This window comes from Cucurbita pepo, chromosome 6 (assembly GCF_057944985.1).
Source record: "Cucurbita pepo subsp. pepo isolate OVF chromosome 6, ASM5794498v1, whole genome shotgun sequence".
NCBI classification, from domain to species: Eukaryota; Viridiplantae; Streptophyta; class Magnoliopsida; order Cucurbitales; family Cucurbitaceae; genus Cucurbita; species Cucurbita pepo.
Genome location: NC_141803.1, coordinates 3,385,813 through 3,402,419, shown reverse-complemented (window position 1 = coordinate 3,402,419; position 16,607 = coordinate 3,385,813). Strand labels below are relative to the sequence as shown.

At 35.7% G+C, this 16,607-nt stretch overlaps 3 protein-coding genes across 8 annotated transcripts; 2 read left to right on the top strand and 1 right to left on the bottom strand.

The window, feature by feature from the left end:
• The first annotated feature begins 41 nt into the window (after window positions 1-41).
• LOC111796670 (uncharacterized) lies at window positions 42-8,450 on the top strand. Of its 4 annotated transcripts, XM_087124791.1 has the most exons (19): window positions 43-253; window positions 973-1,045; window positions 1,651-1,694; window positions 3,226-3,268; window positions 4,022-4,273; window positions 4,522-4,638; window positions 4,912-4,983; window positions 5,160-5,204; window positions 5,280-5,359; window positions 5,437-5,501; window positions 5,577-5,643; window positions 5,759-5,872; window positions 6,991-7,067; window positions 7,282-7,379; window positions 7,470-7,529; window positions 7,607-7,675; window positions 7,761-7,814; window positions 8,028-8,133; window positions 8,254-8,450. In XM_087124791.1, exons 1-18 carry the CDS (start codon window positions 147-149, stop codon window positions 8,091-8,093), a joined length of 1,503 nt encoding a protein of 500 aa, XP_086980917.1. In that variant the 5' UTR covers window positions 43-146; the 3' UTR covers window positions 8,094-8,133; window positions 8,254-8,450. The 4 variants fall into 4 exon arrangements, 3 of the variants coding, with proteins under 3 accessions (XP_086980917.1, XP_086980916.1, XP_086980918.1); XM_087124790.1 differs by having other exon boundaries at window positions 8,028-8,450; XM_087124792.1 differs by having other exon boundaries at window positions 44-253; window positions 6,994-7,067; window positions 8,028-8,450.
• A 140-nt stretch (window positions 8,451-8,590) lies between these two features.
• LOC111797201 (uncharacterized) lies at window positions 8,591-12,219 on the top strand. The gene has a single exon (XM_023680151.2). The coding sequence runs from the start codon at window positions 9,848-9,850 to the stop codon at window positions 12,056-12,058; it is 2,211 nt and encodes a 736-aa protein (XP_023535919.2). The 5' UTR covers window positions 8,591-9,847; the 3' UTR covers window positions 12,059-12,219.
• Window positions 12,220-12,738: 519 nt separating this feature from the next.
• APO1 (APO RNA-binding protein (DUF794)) lies at window positions 12,739-16,136 on the bottom strand. Of its 3 annotated transcripts, none has more exons than XM_023680149.2 (5): window positions 16,050-16,136; window positions 15,700-15,785; window positions 15,404-15,477; window positions 14,262-14,629; window positions 12,739-14,120 (listed from the first exon to the last, which is right to left on the bottom strand). In XM_023680149.2, exons 2-5 carry the CDS (start codon window positions 15,752-15,754, stop codon window positions 13,286-13,288), a joined length of 1,332 nt encoding a protein of 443 aa, XP_023535917.2. In that variant the 5' UTR covers window positions 15,755-15,785; window positions 16,050-16,136; the 3' UTR covers window positions 12,739-13,285. The 3 variants fall into 3 exon arrangements, with proteins under 3 accessions (XP_023535917.2, XP_023535918.2, XP_023535916.2); XM_023680150.2 differs by having other exon boundaries at window positions 13,019-14,120; window positions 16,021-16,127; XM_023680148.2 differs by having other exon boundaries at window positions 13,019-14,120; window positions 15,700-16,114.
• Between the last annotated feature and the right edge of the window lie 471 nt (window positions 16,137-16,607).

The window sequence follows — 16,607 nt, the reverse complement described above, 5'->3', positions numbered from 1 at the left end:
AATTGGCACAGTAAATTTACGTATAAATTACAATTGGCCGCCGCGGGAGCTGTCTTCTTCTCGCTCATCCGTTTAGGTCTCTGCTGGGTCGCCATTTGACTCACAGCAGTGAACTCCCGGCGTTGGGAGTATCTCAGGGCAGGATCATGTCTGGAGGAAGAGTAGAGGAAGATGAAGAACGAACTCGTCAGAGGAAGCTTGAAGAAGCCCTCGAAATCAAATCGCTTAGGCGGATTGTCAGTGCATACCTCAAGTACGTTTTTTTTTTTTTTTTTTTTTTTTCTTGTTTATCATATACTGGATTGTCAATTCAACGATCGAGTTTCTTCTGTTTGAAGCATATATGTATTCATGCGCATACATATATGAGTGTTTCACGCTCAGTCTTGGGCGTCGCTTTGAATTATGTAATTTCAGAAGTGTTATCGATGTATTGAATTAAGATAGTAGTGGAACCTTAAGCCGGGCAGAATCGTTGAGATTGAAGTATTGACTTGTTTCAACTGGCAGGTGGTTACATCGGTTATCTCCATTCGTTTAAACGAACTAGAATCTTCAAGCTTTAACGACTTAATGTGAAAAAGAAAAAGTAAATTAATTGATAGGTATAATTTGTATTGATACTTTTGGGTCCAATCGAGATTATGAATTGGAGCTTTGGGTCCAATCGAGATTATGAATTGGACCTTAGGGAACCATCTCTTTTTCTTTCTGTCAAGAAAATAAAATCTCACTTGGATTGGGAGTTTCTATTCTTTTGCTTTCCATGTTTTCAATGCGAAGTTTCCTCCTTCCTTACTCATGAAAGGGTTTTATCCTAATTGTACGAAAGTACTTGACTGCTGTCCTTCCGCTTCTCTTTGTCTTCCCTTGTTTATTGATTAATCACATTTGTTGAAAGTGGATATTTCTGTGCAATACCTCATCCCGTCATTAGTATATTGTTGAAGTAAAGTATGAATTTTGATACAGCTATCCAGAGGCTTCAGAAGAAGACGTGAAAAGATATGAAAGATCATTCAATAGGCTCCCGCCTGCCCATAAGGTAACTTGATATTTATTCGATTCTTGTTAGCTGGTAAATATCTGCCTCAAATTTTCTGATAATTATAAACTATTATATCCTCCAAACTAATGAGAGAATTATTTAATGGATATAAATCAAAATTTATTGTTTAAACAAGAAATGAGAATTTTTCATTGATATAATGCAAAAAGAGATTAATGCTCAAAAGATACAAAGCTCCATAAAGGAATGAAAAGGAACACTAAGAAGGATTACAAAAGATATAAATAGCAATCCAAATAAAACTATATCCTCATCAAAGAACCAAAATAATTATCCAACTAAAACATTGAAATAGAGGCCAAGAATGCTGAGCTTTGAACAAAATAGACCAAAAAGGGAGGAGCCAAGGGAAACTGGAGAACATTTCTCATTATCTATAACTATATTTTCACATTAGCTGTGAGCTATGTGGTGAGGGGAAATGGCTACGACTTAATAATTATTACTATAATTTCAAGTTTGTTTTACATTTATCATTTTCAACACTTCCACCTGTGTAATATTTTCAAGTTAGCTTTCTTTTCACTTTCTCTCTAGTATTCTAATTTGTTTGTTGATCAACTTTTTTATTGCTTGTGCAGGCTCTACTATCACACTTTCCCTTGAAGTTTGAGAGACTAAGAAGGTAGACTGAAATAGCTAATTTTTATGGACAAGTATACAATTGATCATATCTTTGGCCCTGTTTTTGCAATTATGAAAAAGTATATTCATATTGGGATGACGTAATATCACTGCAGAGGATATCAATTTGCCTTTATGTTTCTTAATGACGTTGTTTTGGATGATTTTGAAATATTAAAAAGCTCAATAATTGTTCCAAGTTCGGTGATTGGGAGAGAATGTGATTATTAGTTATACATGTGTCACGTTTTCACCCTCCTTCGAGGGTTGTGGACTTGATTCCCGTATTGTATGGTTTTTTGTTCCTTCTTAACCTTGCAATTATTGATCTCTTGCAAATGTAGTTCTGCCCAGAAGTTTCAAAAAAGTAAAATAAAATAAAAACCTTCATTTACTGTTGAAAGATTATTGAGAAACTGCTGTTATTGATTCCTAATCACATGGAAGATTTCCGTTTCCTACTCAATTCCATGGCCGTTACCACTTAGAAGGTATCAAAATCAGGTGGTGGTTGGTCCTACCTAAGATTTAAATATCGATGGAGATAGAAATGTTGAGATATTCATTTTATGGAGATATTTATTGAAATATCAATGGAATATTGATGTTGACAAATAAAATTGTAGAAATTAGTTAAGTTAGAAAAATTATTTGAATTAGTGAATTAGTATTTTACACTCCTTAAGATAGTATTTTTTTGACGAGTTTGAAAATTTGTCGATATTATTACTTAATATTGAGATTATTGATTGACTTCTATCAATATTTAACTCAAAATACCAGCACATTGATGGATATTCTTTTATGCTACACCCTCAATGCAATTAAAGACATTTCCTACTTTGTGGGAGTTTTGGATGGCTTGGCATGGGAAAACTTCTTAGGATTCTTTGGGAACTTGGGCAATGATTGGGAGAGAGAGTTTTCGTTATTATTATAGCAACTAGAGGGTTTTTGTTATTTATTATTTTTAAAATCACTCAAGTTAGGTTGATCTCATCTCTCGATTACTTATGAATACTATAATTTCTTGTTTATAAGCTGTTATTGGGAAAATAGTCACGGTTAGTTGAAAAATCAAACTTGTTGGTCCAAGGGGTTCTTTGTGAAGTTTTGTGTGTTACGATGCTGGGGGATTGAATGAAAAAGTACACTCTGTAGGTGTATGTGCAAATATATTAAATATGCATGTAAGGTAAAACATACTTCCATACAAAAGAACAGCGTTTCACATACATTTTGTTCCCTGATCTCTCCATTCACAGGTTTTCGAAATTCTCTGTTTTTCTCTATATATAAGTTGAGCTCAATTAATGCCTATGCCACTGATAGTCTAGCCTTTATTTCATACTAAACTGATTTTTCTTATAAGATAGTTCGTAAACAATGTTTGAAGCAGGCCATTGTTAGCTTCATGAAACATAACTGGGTAAATTATTGAACATGGAGAGGAAAAGCTGTTTATGATTACTTTTAGAATGATATTATGGAAATTTTGCAGAATGTAATTGATCGACAAATTAATTTCGCAGGTGTATTTCCACAAATTCATATTTCATCTTTAACATGCTTCAGGTATGCCCTCTTGCCTTCTTTAAGTAATAAAAATTAATTATGTATAATTCCTATAATAGAATTACGTCAAGACCTCCCAGTTAAAAAGAAAAGGACGACTGAATACTACTAAATTTCCACATTTATAAATTTCAAAAGTTGAAAACAACTTCATTGAATAGCAATGAAATGATAAAGAATGTTATTATTTTCACCGCCAACCTAGGCATAGCTTGATTGGTGAAGGCATTTATCCTCAACCAAGAGGTCAAATGTTTGATTGTAACTGGTTTCCTTCTAAAAGAAAACCCGAAAAGAAAAAAAATTGTTCGTAATGTACCCTCGCAGAGAATACTAATAAAAAAAGTTGGTTAAATGAAAAGCTTAGTCTTTTTACTTTGAAATTTGTGTCTATTTGGTCTATGAACGTTTAAAAAAATGCCTAATAGGTGTTTGAACTTTCAACTTTGCATCTAATAAGTCCTTGAGTTTTAAAAATGTCTAACAAGTGTAATAATTCCTTGACATGTTTGCAAATTTAAAAAATTATAATATATTTATATAAATTTGAATTTTATTTCTAATAAAATCCTAAATTTTCAATTTTGTATTTAGTAGATTTGTGAAAAATTTATCATTGACATAAAATTCAAAATTTAGATAGCTACTCGACATTCTAATATGTATGCCAAGGTTGAATCTTGTGAACTAGATCTCCAATTGGTTAAAGTAACGTGGTCTGTTCCTTTTCCCCTGTGTTAAAATTGATGCTAGGCATTTGAACCTCCAATTGATATGAGCCAAGACACTGATTGTTGCGATGATTCGTGCCCTGATCATGCCCATGACGACCAATTTTGTTGTAGAGGAGAGAAGAATGCTAATGATCATTTATTTTCTCGGGAGAGCAATGTTTGTGCTTGTGAGCCAACCTCAACAAGTGGAAGAATGTGTTGTTTAGAATCCAAACAAACCTGCTGTCCTGAAGGTGCAGTTGATTCGCCTAAGGCATCAACTATCAACAAGGTTCAGCAACAACGTGAAAATGGTTCTTTTAAATATCAATTTGTCTGGATATCTGCTTATATTCAAATGAATTGCATGATCTATTTATATATTATTTTTGTAAAAATTAATTATTAGCGGTCGTTCAACATGCATCGGAGATTGCTCTTTCAAATTAAAAGTTATGCTGGGGTATTTGTGTAGTGGATGTTTTTTGTCTTCTTTCTTTCAGCTGAAAAATAAGGAAACTTGACCTCTTTATATGATAGGAAGTGGAAAATGGAGTCCATCACGATCCTGCTCATAGGAATCATGATCAACATCCTGAAGAGAAGGAAGTCACGGATAAACACAGTGGACACTGTGTTTCTGATTGCAACGGCAATGTAATTTCTTTCAGTCATTACTAAATTCTACAACTTTATATGATTGTTGGACTTGATTAAAACTTCTGACATGGACTTAGTACGTATCTCATTATGTATTTAGTATTCTACCATGATGATGAACTCCTTCGAACTGTCAGCTCTGTCTAACTCAGAAACGCATGTTTTGCCCTAATAGTATTAATTTTATTGATTTCATATAGTTTGGATGAATACTGACACAAAATGACATTGTGATTCCTTCTACATAACTTGCATTTTGATGTGATGCAGGACTGTTCATCATCTCATGAGTGGCTGGAGCCGTCTCTACAGATGAATGTTCCATTGGTTGATGTTGATAAGGTTCATTCATAGGAGCTAGTTCCATGAAAGTTTATTTATTTTTTACATCCTTTACGAGAACAGAGGACATGAACTTGAGAATTTTGTTTCAACACCTCCTAGTTTTCTTATTTGAAGCACATTAGTTTATCGTCATCAAATGTGAAATTGATCAGTCATTTTTCTTTCTTGCTCAGGTCCGTTGTATTATAAGGAATATAGTCAGGGATTGGGCTGCTGAGGTATGTTTTGATTATCTTTGAAGACTTCATTGTGTAAACAAATATTAATCTGCTATCTTCTCTATTCTGATGTAGGGTCAAAAAGAGCGTGATCAGTGTTATAAGCCTATCCTTGAAGAACTACATTCCCTTTTTCCAGATCGAAAAAATGAGAGGTATGCTGAATGCTTTTTTTGATTCAATTATGGTCAACAGATTAAATAATCTGAACCTGGGGCATTATGTTCATCAGTCCTCCTGCTTGTTTAGTCCCTGGAGCTGGACTTGGACGACTGGCTCTAGAGATTTCATGTTTAGGTATGTACGTGAATTTTCTAATTAGTATCTGATTGTATAGAAAATTGACCATAGCATTGCTCAATTACAAAACAGGTTTTATAAGTCAGGGGAACGAGTTCTCATACTACATGATGATATGCTCGAGTTTTATTCTTAATCAGTAAGAAAACTTTTATGTCAAAAACCATTTACCTTTGTGCATGCACCATGTTATTGCTAAATCCGAGCAATTCACTTTCAGATATTTATATTGAAATGGCTTTCTTGAATTTTAGTACTCAAAAGGTTGGTGAATGGACAATATATCCCTGGATCCATAGCAATAGCAATTCACTTTCAGATAGTGATCAGCTTCGCCCTGTTTCAATCCCAGATATTCATCCCGCAAGGTATGTGCTTTCCTATATTCTCCTCATTTTTGGTCCATTTTCTCGGTACATAAACTATGTTATTGCTGTTATTTATTACCAGCATCATTTTCCCCTTTGTAGTGGATAATTAACAATTTAAGTTTTAATTTTTTATCAACATGGGGATGGGAGAATTCTATGGTAACAAATTTCAAACGTAAGGAATGTCCTAATACTATGGAATAACTATCTTTTATTGAGTGATGTCTATAGGCTTCATTCACCAGTCACCACTTTGAAGCACCGATACTTTAGCATGTTGTTCTCTGAACATTTGTTGGACACTTTACCTTGAGCTAACATATCAATTATTAGGCAAGTTGCCCCTCCCCTAATAGTACCTACAGCCTGCTCTCCATGTTCCTCGAAGGTCACCCATTTACTAACAAGAGAGAAATATTAAGGGTGAATTTTATTTGGGCTTCAGTTTGGTGTTTGTGGCTTGAAGGAAACACTAAGGTTTTCAACATCAAACAAAAATCCTTGGGGATTTTTCTAGATCAAGTTACTTTTGTTGACCTTTCTTGGTGTAAATTCTATGCCCCCTTCAATTGTTATGGCTTAACTTTTCTTTGTGCGACCTTTTTGTAACTTCCTTTCCTTGGGGCTTTTGGTTCTCGCCCTCCTGTAAATGAAATGTTTATTATTATTATTATTATTATTATTATCATCATCATCATCATCTTTGGGCATAAAAAACGAGAGCGAGGAAAAGATTCTGAGAACAAACTTTCTTCACGAATGTCAACTTTGTTTCATAAGCATATATTATATAGTATAATAATAATAATTATTTTCTTTTTATAAGAAAGAATCATTTGGAAAAATGTTCATATTTCTTTTTTTCTTTCCTTTTGCAACTATTTATCATAATCCTAATACAGATGTGTTTTGTTTATTTATTTGATTTGTAATGGGTTTGCATAGACAAATATTTGAAATAGAACATAGGAAAGTTGTGAAGTATAAATCAGAACAAAGTTCATGGATAGAGTTAAGAATAAAAGTTACGAAATTGACGTCAGATTCAAACTTGAAATTAACTTGTATGCTAGATTTGCGTTTTCACTTACCCCTTGCATCATAATTTTCCAAAGCAGCGCAGGGATCACTGAAGGTTTCTCAATGTGCGGTGGTGATTTTGTTGAAGTATACAGCGATCCAAGCCAAGTAGGTAAGCAATTGTATAAGTTGACTGCTTATATGATTAAGATACCAGTAAAGACTGCACTATGATCTCCAATCCTCACTGTAGCAACGGTACTTATGAATGATTGAATCTTTAGCTTTAATAAGGATATTGGAGAGGAACTATTATTATCGTACTATGTGCGTGAAAGTTTTGATTGTTGGCTGATTTCCGCATGTTGTTTGGGATGCGTTCACAGGACTGTGGGATGCAGTTGTGACTTGTTTTTTCATTGATACTGCTCATAATATTATTGAATACATAGAGGTCATATCCAGAATCTTGAAAGATGGAGGAGTAAGAGCTCTCTCTCTCTCTCTCTCTCTCTCTAGTAAATGTTTTAATAACAAATTGGTTCAGAACATATATTAACAAGTCAAGTGACAGGTGTGGATAAATCTGGGTCCCCTGCTATACCATTTCGCAGATATGTATGGTCAAGAAGATGTACGTTTCTCATCCCTTAACTTACTGCCCCAGAACGCTCTTAGAGTCTGAACGGGTTCGATTATTTATTTTTTCAGGAAATGTCCATTGAACCAAGTCTAGAAGATGTGAAGAGAATTGTATTGCATTACGGCTTTGTGTTTGAGGTAACTGTTGAGTGTAAACAATATTATTTTTTTCTGTATCATTTATGCTAACGTGGACTTCATCAATGATTCGTTTATCTCACAGAAGGAAAGAACAGTTGAGACGACATACACAACAAATCCTAAATCAATGATGCAAGTAAGCTTTATTGTGTCTTCATTCTAGGAAACAATTTTCTCAAGATGATGAAATGTAGTCGCATTGTTTTGGTCGTTAAAGACTCAAATTCGTGTTACTCGATCTTGAAATGTCTAGAGAGATAGATAGAATCCATTCTCATCTTGAACTTTTAAAACTCTCGTTTTTCCTCCATTTTGTTGCATTAAACGTAGAAGTTTACGCTCTTTGCAGAATCGATATTATGCTGCATTCTGGACTATGAGGAAAAAATCAACTACAGAGGACCCGACTAGTTAATCGATCTCCCACAGTGCGCGAGTTCCTACATTGCTGCATAGTATTGTTTTTCCTTTTCTTTTTCTTTTTGTCAGAGAGTTTGCTTAGGATACAAAAAAAATTGAAGATATTTTTTTACTGGTATTCCAACATCTAAGTAACCGATGGTATCTGCTTGCAGAGTTCTTAAATTATCGGAAGTCTTTACGAGTCGATCGCTGCATTCTTTTCCTAGGTGTGTGTGCCTTGAAAATTTCAATTTTAACTGTTCCCAGTACATATGATATTTTGATGGTGAGCCGTTGTGTACTATAAAGTTAGATGTTGGATCTTTTGACAGAGGTAGAAAATGAACCACCAATAGTGGCATTGCTCTTTTTCCCTTTTTTCCTTGTCTTTCTAGAGAGCATTACATCTCTGAGTTCAATGACATATACGGATAGAGAAGAGAATCGAACCTCTAACCGAACACCTCAAATTCTTTTTAGTTTAGTAACATGTAAGAGTGAAGATTTGAATGTGATTGTACACCTACAAATTATTTATATGACTTATTTGACTAGAGTTTGGTGTATTAACCGCTAAGTTTAGGTTTAGCAAGGTTGGATTTCTATTTGCTTTGCAAGTTTTTATTATAAAAGAGGTTTGAGAGCAAAACCATCATTGAGGAACATGACAGGATGCTATTTAGAGTGTCAGGTCCTATTGTCATGGGGTAAGGTCGAGAACCCTTTCTTACTTGTTCTTTTTCTATCTATTCAAGGGAAGGAAGGATACAGGACTTTGGTGTCTAAGAATTAGATCCTTACTATCATTAACCAATATGTTTTTTTCTTTCGTGATTTGATATTTTGGTGTCCTATGTATAGAGAGGAACCACACTAATCCAGTTTAATGTGGTGACGATACTTAGGGGAGATATTACAAAAAAAAAAAAAAAAAAAAAAAAAAAAAAAAAAAAAAAAAGCTAATGATTAAAAGTTTAGCATTTTACAAGATTACGTAACAACCAAATGGAGTAGAGTCTAACAATTATCTTGTTAGAATAGCCGAGGTGTGTGCAAGTTGAACTAACAATATTAAAAGTTGTGTACACATACTTTTATACCTTGACTAATTAGACTATATTTAAGTTTGTGGACGGTGAGATGATGTCACATCATACGAGGTGTGTGCAAGTTTGACATCATACGAGGTGTGTGCTAGTTGAACTAACAATATTAAAAGTTGTGTACACATACTTTTATACCTTGACTAATTAGACTATATTTAAGTTCGTGGACGGTGAGATGATGTCACATCATACTTTGGTAAGATAATTAGATGATTCAGAAGCATTTTCGCTTCTCATTCGATCATCTTCACTACAATTTATGTACGAAATATAGTGTAAGAAAGGGAGATTAGAAACGGTCTAAAATCATCATGATCAATGTAAGACCACTTCAGTAATCTGTCAATCCAGATGATCATACCTTTAAAGTTGAGAGATACAAATTAAAAAAAATAAAAAAAAATAAAAAAAACTAAAATAAGCTGTTTGAATATTTGTCAGCATAATCATAGTTCATCGAGAACCAATTTGTAGCTGAAATCTCCATCCCACCATTCTGGTTCAATGTGGGGATAAAGAAAAAACCCCCGATCCTCCAAACATGATTTCAATCTGTTCATGCGGACGTAAAATCCTTAATTTTCTGGAGAATCCAACGTCCAGTCCGCAAACAGAGAAGGCGTCTTGTCTCTAACGAGTTCAACAAAGTTCAGTTCCAAAGATGAAATCCAACGTCAGGTCTATTGGGGAGAAGGGAAGCTCTGTTTTTAATCAGAATTTAAGGATTACCCAGTTGGGAAAATCAGGTCGCATTGAAGAAGCTGTTGCAGTTTTCTCGCGGATGACTGAGAAGAACACTGTGACGTACAACTCGATGATCTCTGTCTATGCCAAAAATGGAAGGATAGCAAATGCACGTAAGTTGTTTGATGCAATGCCTCGAAGGAACTTGGTTTCATGGAACTCCATGATCGCGGGTTACCTGCACAATGAGTTAGTTGAGGAAGCAGCCAAACTGTTTGATAAAATGCTTAAAAGAGACCTCTACTCGTGGACTTTGATGATAACTTGTTATACACGTATTGGAGAGCTTGAGAAAGCAAGGGAGCTTTTCAATTTGCTTCCTGATAAGCAAGACATAGTTTGTTGTAATGCACTTATTGCTGGATATGCTAAGAAGAGACGGTTCGACGAGGCGAAAGAGCTATTTGATGGAATGTTGGTTAAGAATATAGTTTCTTGGAATTCTATGTTATCAGGCTACACCAAGAATGGGGAAATGCAGTCAGGGCTGCAGTTCTTTGAGGCCATGGGAGAAAGGAATGTGGTTTCATGGAATTTAATGGTTGATGGGTATATTCGGGTTGGTGATTTGGATTCTGCCTGGATGATTTTCAGGAAAATTACGTCCCCAAATGAGGTATCCTGGGTGACAATGTTCTCTGGTTTTGCCCATTATGGTAGGATCATCGAAGCTCGGAATCTGTTCGACGAGATGCCGAGTAAGAATTTGGTTTCTTGGAATGCTATGATCGGAGCTTATGTACGAAACAACCAAATCGACGATGCTTATAAGCTATTTATGGCAATGCCAGAAAAGGACTCTGTATCATGGACTACCATGATCGATGGGTATGTTCGAGTTGGTAAACTTTCTCAGGCAGGGGAAATTCTAGCTCTCATGCCTTATAAGAACCTAGCAGCTCAAACAGCAATGATCAATGGCTATGTACAGAGTAAAAGAATGGATGAAGCCAATGAGATTTTCAGTCAAATTTCTGTGCGTGATAGTGTTTGTTGGAACACCATGATCACTGGCTATACTCATTGTGGAAGAATGGAAGAAGCTCTTTGTCTGTTTAGAGAAATGACATGCAAAGACATGGTTTCATGGAATACTATGATTGCTGGTTATGCTCAAGCAGGACAAATGGATAAAGCGCTAGGAATGTTTAATGAGATGCAAGAGAGGAATATTGTCTCTTGGAATTCTCTGATAACAGGATATGTGCAAAATGGGTTATACTTTGAGGCACTGAATTGTTTCATATTGATGAAACAGCAAGGAGAGAAGCCTGATCAATCAACTTTTTTGTGCTGCTTGCGGGCATCTGCCAATCTTGCAACTTTGAAAGTTGGAGTTCAACTTCACAATCTCACTATCAAGAGTGGTTTTGGCAACAACTTATTTGTTAAGAACGCAATAATAACCATGTATGCAAAAAGTGGAAGAGTCCTTCATGCTGAAAATGTCTTTTCTGAGATCAACAACAAAGATGTGGTCTCATGGAATTCTATGATAGCTGGATATGCACTAAATGGGTATGGAAAAGAAGCTGTTGAGCTTTTTGAAGAGATGTCAATAAGAGGTGTCAATCCGGATGAAGTTACCTTCACTGGCTTGTTATCTGCATGCAATCATGGTGGGTTTGTGGATCAGGGTTTGAATTTGTTTAAGTGCATGACTGACACATACTTAATAAAACCCTCATCAGAGCATTATGCTTGTGTGGTTGACTTGCTTGGTCGTGTGGGTAGGCTAGAAGAAGCCATGGAAATGGTGGAGGGGATGGAAAATGTGTCAAGTGCAAAAATATGGGGTGCATTGCTATGGGCTTGCAGGATGCATCATAACTTGGATCTAGCCAAGTATTCAGCTGAGAGGCTTTTGGCACTTGAACCACAAAATGCTTCAAATTATGTACTATTATCAAACATGCATGCTGAGGTAGGGAGATGGGATATGGTTGAGAGCATCAGGGTCTTAATGAAACAAAATAAGGCTGAGAAGCAACCTGGCTGCAGTTGGATTGAAATCAACAATCAAGTGCACTGTTTTTTATCTGAAGCTCCACCAGACTTGAGGCCAGAAATTTGCAACATACTGAGAACTGTTACTGCACAGATAAGAAACACAGTGGATATATTATGAGTGATTACTGATATGTATCAGTTAAGAGTAAATAGATCAAGTTAAGAGTAAATAGATCAAGCAGAGTGATTTTTCCATATTCTCTATCTTTTATAGATGAGCCAATGTCTAAACGGTCCATGAAATTCAGGTTTTGAGTAAACATTAACGAAGGAATAGTAGCTTACCCGGATGATGTTAACATTTCAACTTCAGCTTGCAATTCCTGATATATTGTGAGAATCCCACGTTGGTTGGAAAGGAGAACGAAACACTCTTTATAAGGGTGTGGAAACCTTTCCCTAGCAGACTCGTTTTAAAACCTTGAGGGGAAGCCTAAAGAGGACAATATCTACTAGCGATGGGCCTGAGTCGTTACAAATGGTATCAGTGCCAAACACCGGGCGATGTGCCAATGAGGAGGTTGTTCCCTGAAGGGGGTAGACACGAGATGGTGTGCCAGTAAGGATGCTAGGCCTCGAAGGGGGGTGGATTGTGAGAATCCCACATTGGTTGGGGAGGAGAACGAAACACTCTTTACAAGGGTGTGGAAACCTTTCCCTAGAGATGCATTTTAAAGCCTTGAGGGGAAGCCCGAAAGGGAAAGATCAAAAAAGACAATATCTACTAGCGGTGGGCCTGAGTCATATATGTAAAGATATTAAACGAAACGAAAGAAACTTGTATCAATGAGAAAAGAATAGGAGAGAAATGGGAATTAGATACCTTGCGAAAAATATTACAGAAAATCACTAAAGTTGAAATGTTAGTGATCAGATATAACAGATACTAAATTATGCAGTAAAGATCTGGGTGTCTTCTCGTCTTGTCTTCAGAGTCCTTGGATTCCTCTCATTCTCATTGACTTGTCAAGATAAACTTTTCAATATTCCTCGACAAAGTAGGAGAAAATGAGTCTGGTAAGAGAAATCCTTAACTTGAATGGAAGCCTAACAGGAACACCTTTGATAAGATGAAAAAGAGCACGGTAAAAAACAGTTTATACAAAAAATGATCAGTAGATACAGCATAACAGCAAGAGGTTTCCCTTCTGCTTCATGTTTTCATCTCTGAAATTTACAATCATTCATGTCCGAACTCAAAGATGTAGCATCTAATATCCTCACTTATCCAACTGCTCTTAATGTAGCATCTAAGCTGTACTTTTCATCAGATTTCAGCGTTTTAAAGATTTTCTCTTCCTTGAGAAAATCGAAGATGAAACCGTCCTGACTTACGCCAACACAATTATGCAACCGATCGAGCCTCCTCACTGTCAGGAAGGACTATATCGAGCCTCATCATTGGCAAGTATTTCTTGGGGATCTGTGCCCCTGCCTGCATGCACACTTCAACCACGGCAGGAGCCTTACCATAAAATCTCTTTAATGTACCGATCAATGGTGAGCCTTTTGGATCAGGAACATGCCAAACATAATTTGGAGGCAGTACTTCGTCTAAAGTTGCGTCCTGCCAACCATGCTTTCCATCCCTCCATTGGTGCTTAAATTCTCCACATAGCTTAGCATTATGACCCCATGGTCCCACATGAACCTCGGAGCAGTACCCACAAGCCTTCACTGTATACTTCCTCATCAACATCCTTACACCAGACCTAACAGTTTCATATGCCTCGATTGTTTCTTGAGCAATTCTAGGGACATCTACAGGTAGAGGAGGTGCAAATCGTTGAGAAGCCCCTTGTGTATCGAAATCAAGAAGAGGGTAAGAATCAGCAGATTGCCAAGGCTTAGGCTCCTCAATATTTCCACCTCGATCAATTACCTTCTTTCCGATCATTCGGATGGGTTTAGTCCTCCTACGTGACGGGTATTCTGGTATATCCACACCGGCCTGGATGCAGAGCTCTACAACAGCTGGAATTCTATCATATTCAAATCGTGTTTCATGCTTAATGCGCCGACCAAAAGGATCGTAGAGATGGTATGACTCAATAGGGACTAAGACATCATTGATAGAACCAGTAACCCATGAGTGGAAGCTTCGACGCTTTTCATTGGTAGGACCAAGACAATCTTGAATACGGTGGCCTGATTGGGCTACATGAACTTCTGAACATTCCCTACACAGAATCAAAGGACGAACTAATATTCAGCATAGCTATGAATTTTACAATTAACTCACTGAAAGACTAGAAATACACAGCTAAACAAGATCTCCAAAAATATGCTATACGGAAATTTCTCAACCAGAAAAGATCTACCTGCAAGCATATACTGGAATAACATGTAAAAGATGGGAAAGGCCCTTAATCAAAATTTTCCAGGCATCCAGTACTTCATGAGCAACAGGTATCAAATCAGGGACAAGTAAACCGTTTTTCCCAGGTTCAAGCGGTTTCTCTATACCCTTTTGTGCAAGCTCTTTGTCAGCTTTTGCAGCCTGCTTGATTTGCTTCAGGGGAATAGGATAGGGTTTCTTTTTCCTTTTAGGCAATATGGTTGGAAGATCCACATTCTGACGATACACTTCTCGTCTCTTCGAAATAGGATCTTTTCCATATTCCTGACTGGTATAGGATAAAGTCCTTAATGATGTTGGAAATTCTTGAGACAACAGTTTGTGCGCAAACTGCAACAGAAGAATATTACAACAACTTATTTGTCTTGAAGAAGAGTCTCTCACAGGAGATAGAATAACACAACAAATCAATAGAAATTATCTTCAAGTATAAAGTGAAATCACGGCTCACATAAAAGGATGTCCTCAGAGTCAGAGATACGAAATATTGAAGAAGGAATAAAAACTTTACAGACGTCAACGAGCAGTGAACGACTGATAATTACACGATGTTATACATGGCTAGATGAAACAGAACCATCATTTACCAAAACTAAGAATATTCATGTTTAAAATTCTTTGAGAGGGTACTTTATGATTTCGAAGTAGGAATCCAAACCAAGATCATGATGTGGTAATATAAACACGTCTTGGTAAAGGACCCCAAATCCATAGCCAGGCATGTCATTTCATCAACAAAATCACTAAAAGGATGTCCTCAGAGTCAGAGATACGAAATATTGAAGAAAGAATAAAAACTTTACCAACGTCAACGAGCAGTGAACGACTGATAATAACACAATGTTATACATGGCTAGATGAAACAGAACCATCATTTACCAAAACTAAGAATATTCATGTTAAAATTTTTGAAAGGGTACTTCATGATTTCGAAGTAGGAATACAAACCAAGATCATGATGTGGTAATATAAACACCTCTTGGTAAAGGACCCCAAATCCATAGCCAGGCATGTCATTTCATCAACAAAATCACTAGAAAAAAGAAAAAATAAAGCAGCAGAACACAGAAATTTCGTAGACGCGATTTGGTTAAGTATCTAAACCTTCACTCGAGGAGTATGTGATCTTAGTGCAGACAAGTGCCGGCTCATAAACTCCACATTGCCAATGAAGAAACCTACAAGCATGCAGCGAAATCAGTCAGACATAATCTCAATCAATTGTTCTACAATGACACGCCTCTCAGACATCAATTGAAATCAAATGGCAGTAGTTCCCAAGCAGTTACGGAGTCGGATAGCCTCCAACTAGTGAACAACAACGGAGCAATGAAAGAAACCATTCCTATAATTCAAGACAAAATTCCAAACTCACAGGAAAAAGAATAACAAATTTCTACCAGTTTGAGATGGATCCAAAAAACAAGTAGAAACCGCCGGAAGCATCTGGAGCATCAAGTCGCCGATTCTCTAGCCAGCTCGTCCCCTTGTAAAAGAAACCAAACATGATATCGGTACCAACAGAACACAAAACAAGCAGAAAGCAATTCCACCGATTCGAACAATAAGAATCCAAGCACTACGCCACACAGTCACCAGCAGATTAAAATTACAACAACAATATTTAGCAAACTTTCAAATTTTCAGAAACAAAAACCATGGAGAATTGAGAGCTAAGCTATAATATAGCAGTAATTCCGAACAATTCAAAGAAAATACACCGTGAAGTTGAAGAAGGTGCTGTGGTTACCGCCGGAGCTGAGGGAGAAAGAGAAACTCCTCGATTCTGTCCGAAGCAGTGGGAAGTAACAAAATTTTCGATTTTTCTTTTTTAATTTCTTTTTTTTTTTTTTTTTTTGATTTATGTATATATAAATAATACTAAATTAATAAAAATATCCGTAAACATAAAAAATAATTTTAAATTTTTTAATTTTTTAATAATATCCTAAAATTTATTAAAAAAAATATAAAATTACATTTTTTTAAAATAATTGAGAGAATGAATTAGAAATTTTATCCACCAAATTAATATCTTGTTTTATATATTTTTTTTAGAATATTATTATAAATAATTATAAGATATTAAATTAGAAAAATACCAAAATATATATTTGACTTAATTTTTTTTTCTTCTAATATAGATGAAATTAAATTATGATATTTTGAAATACCAAAATAAGATTTTTTTTTTTTAAATTTAATGACATCATAATTACAACAATATCGTTAATTTAATAATTTTTTAATTTTTTAATTTTTTTTCTTTTAATTGAATTCATCTGTAGACCGAAAATTGCGACCAGAA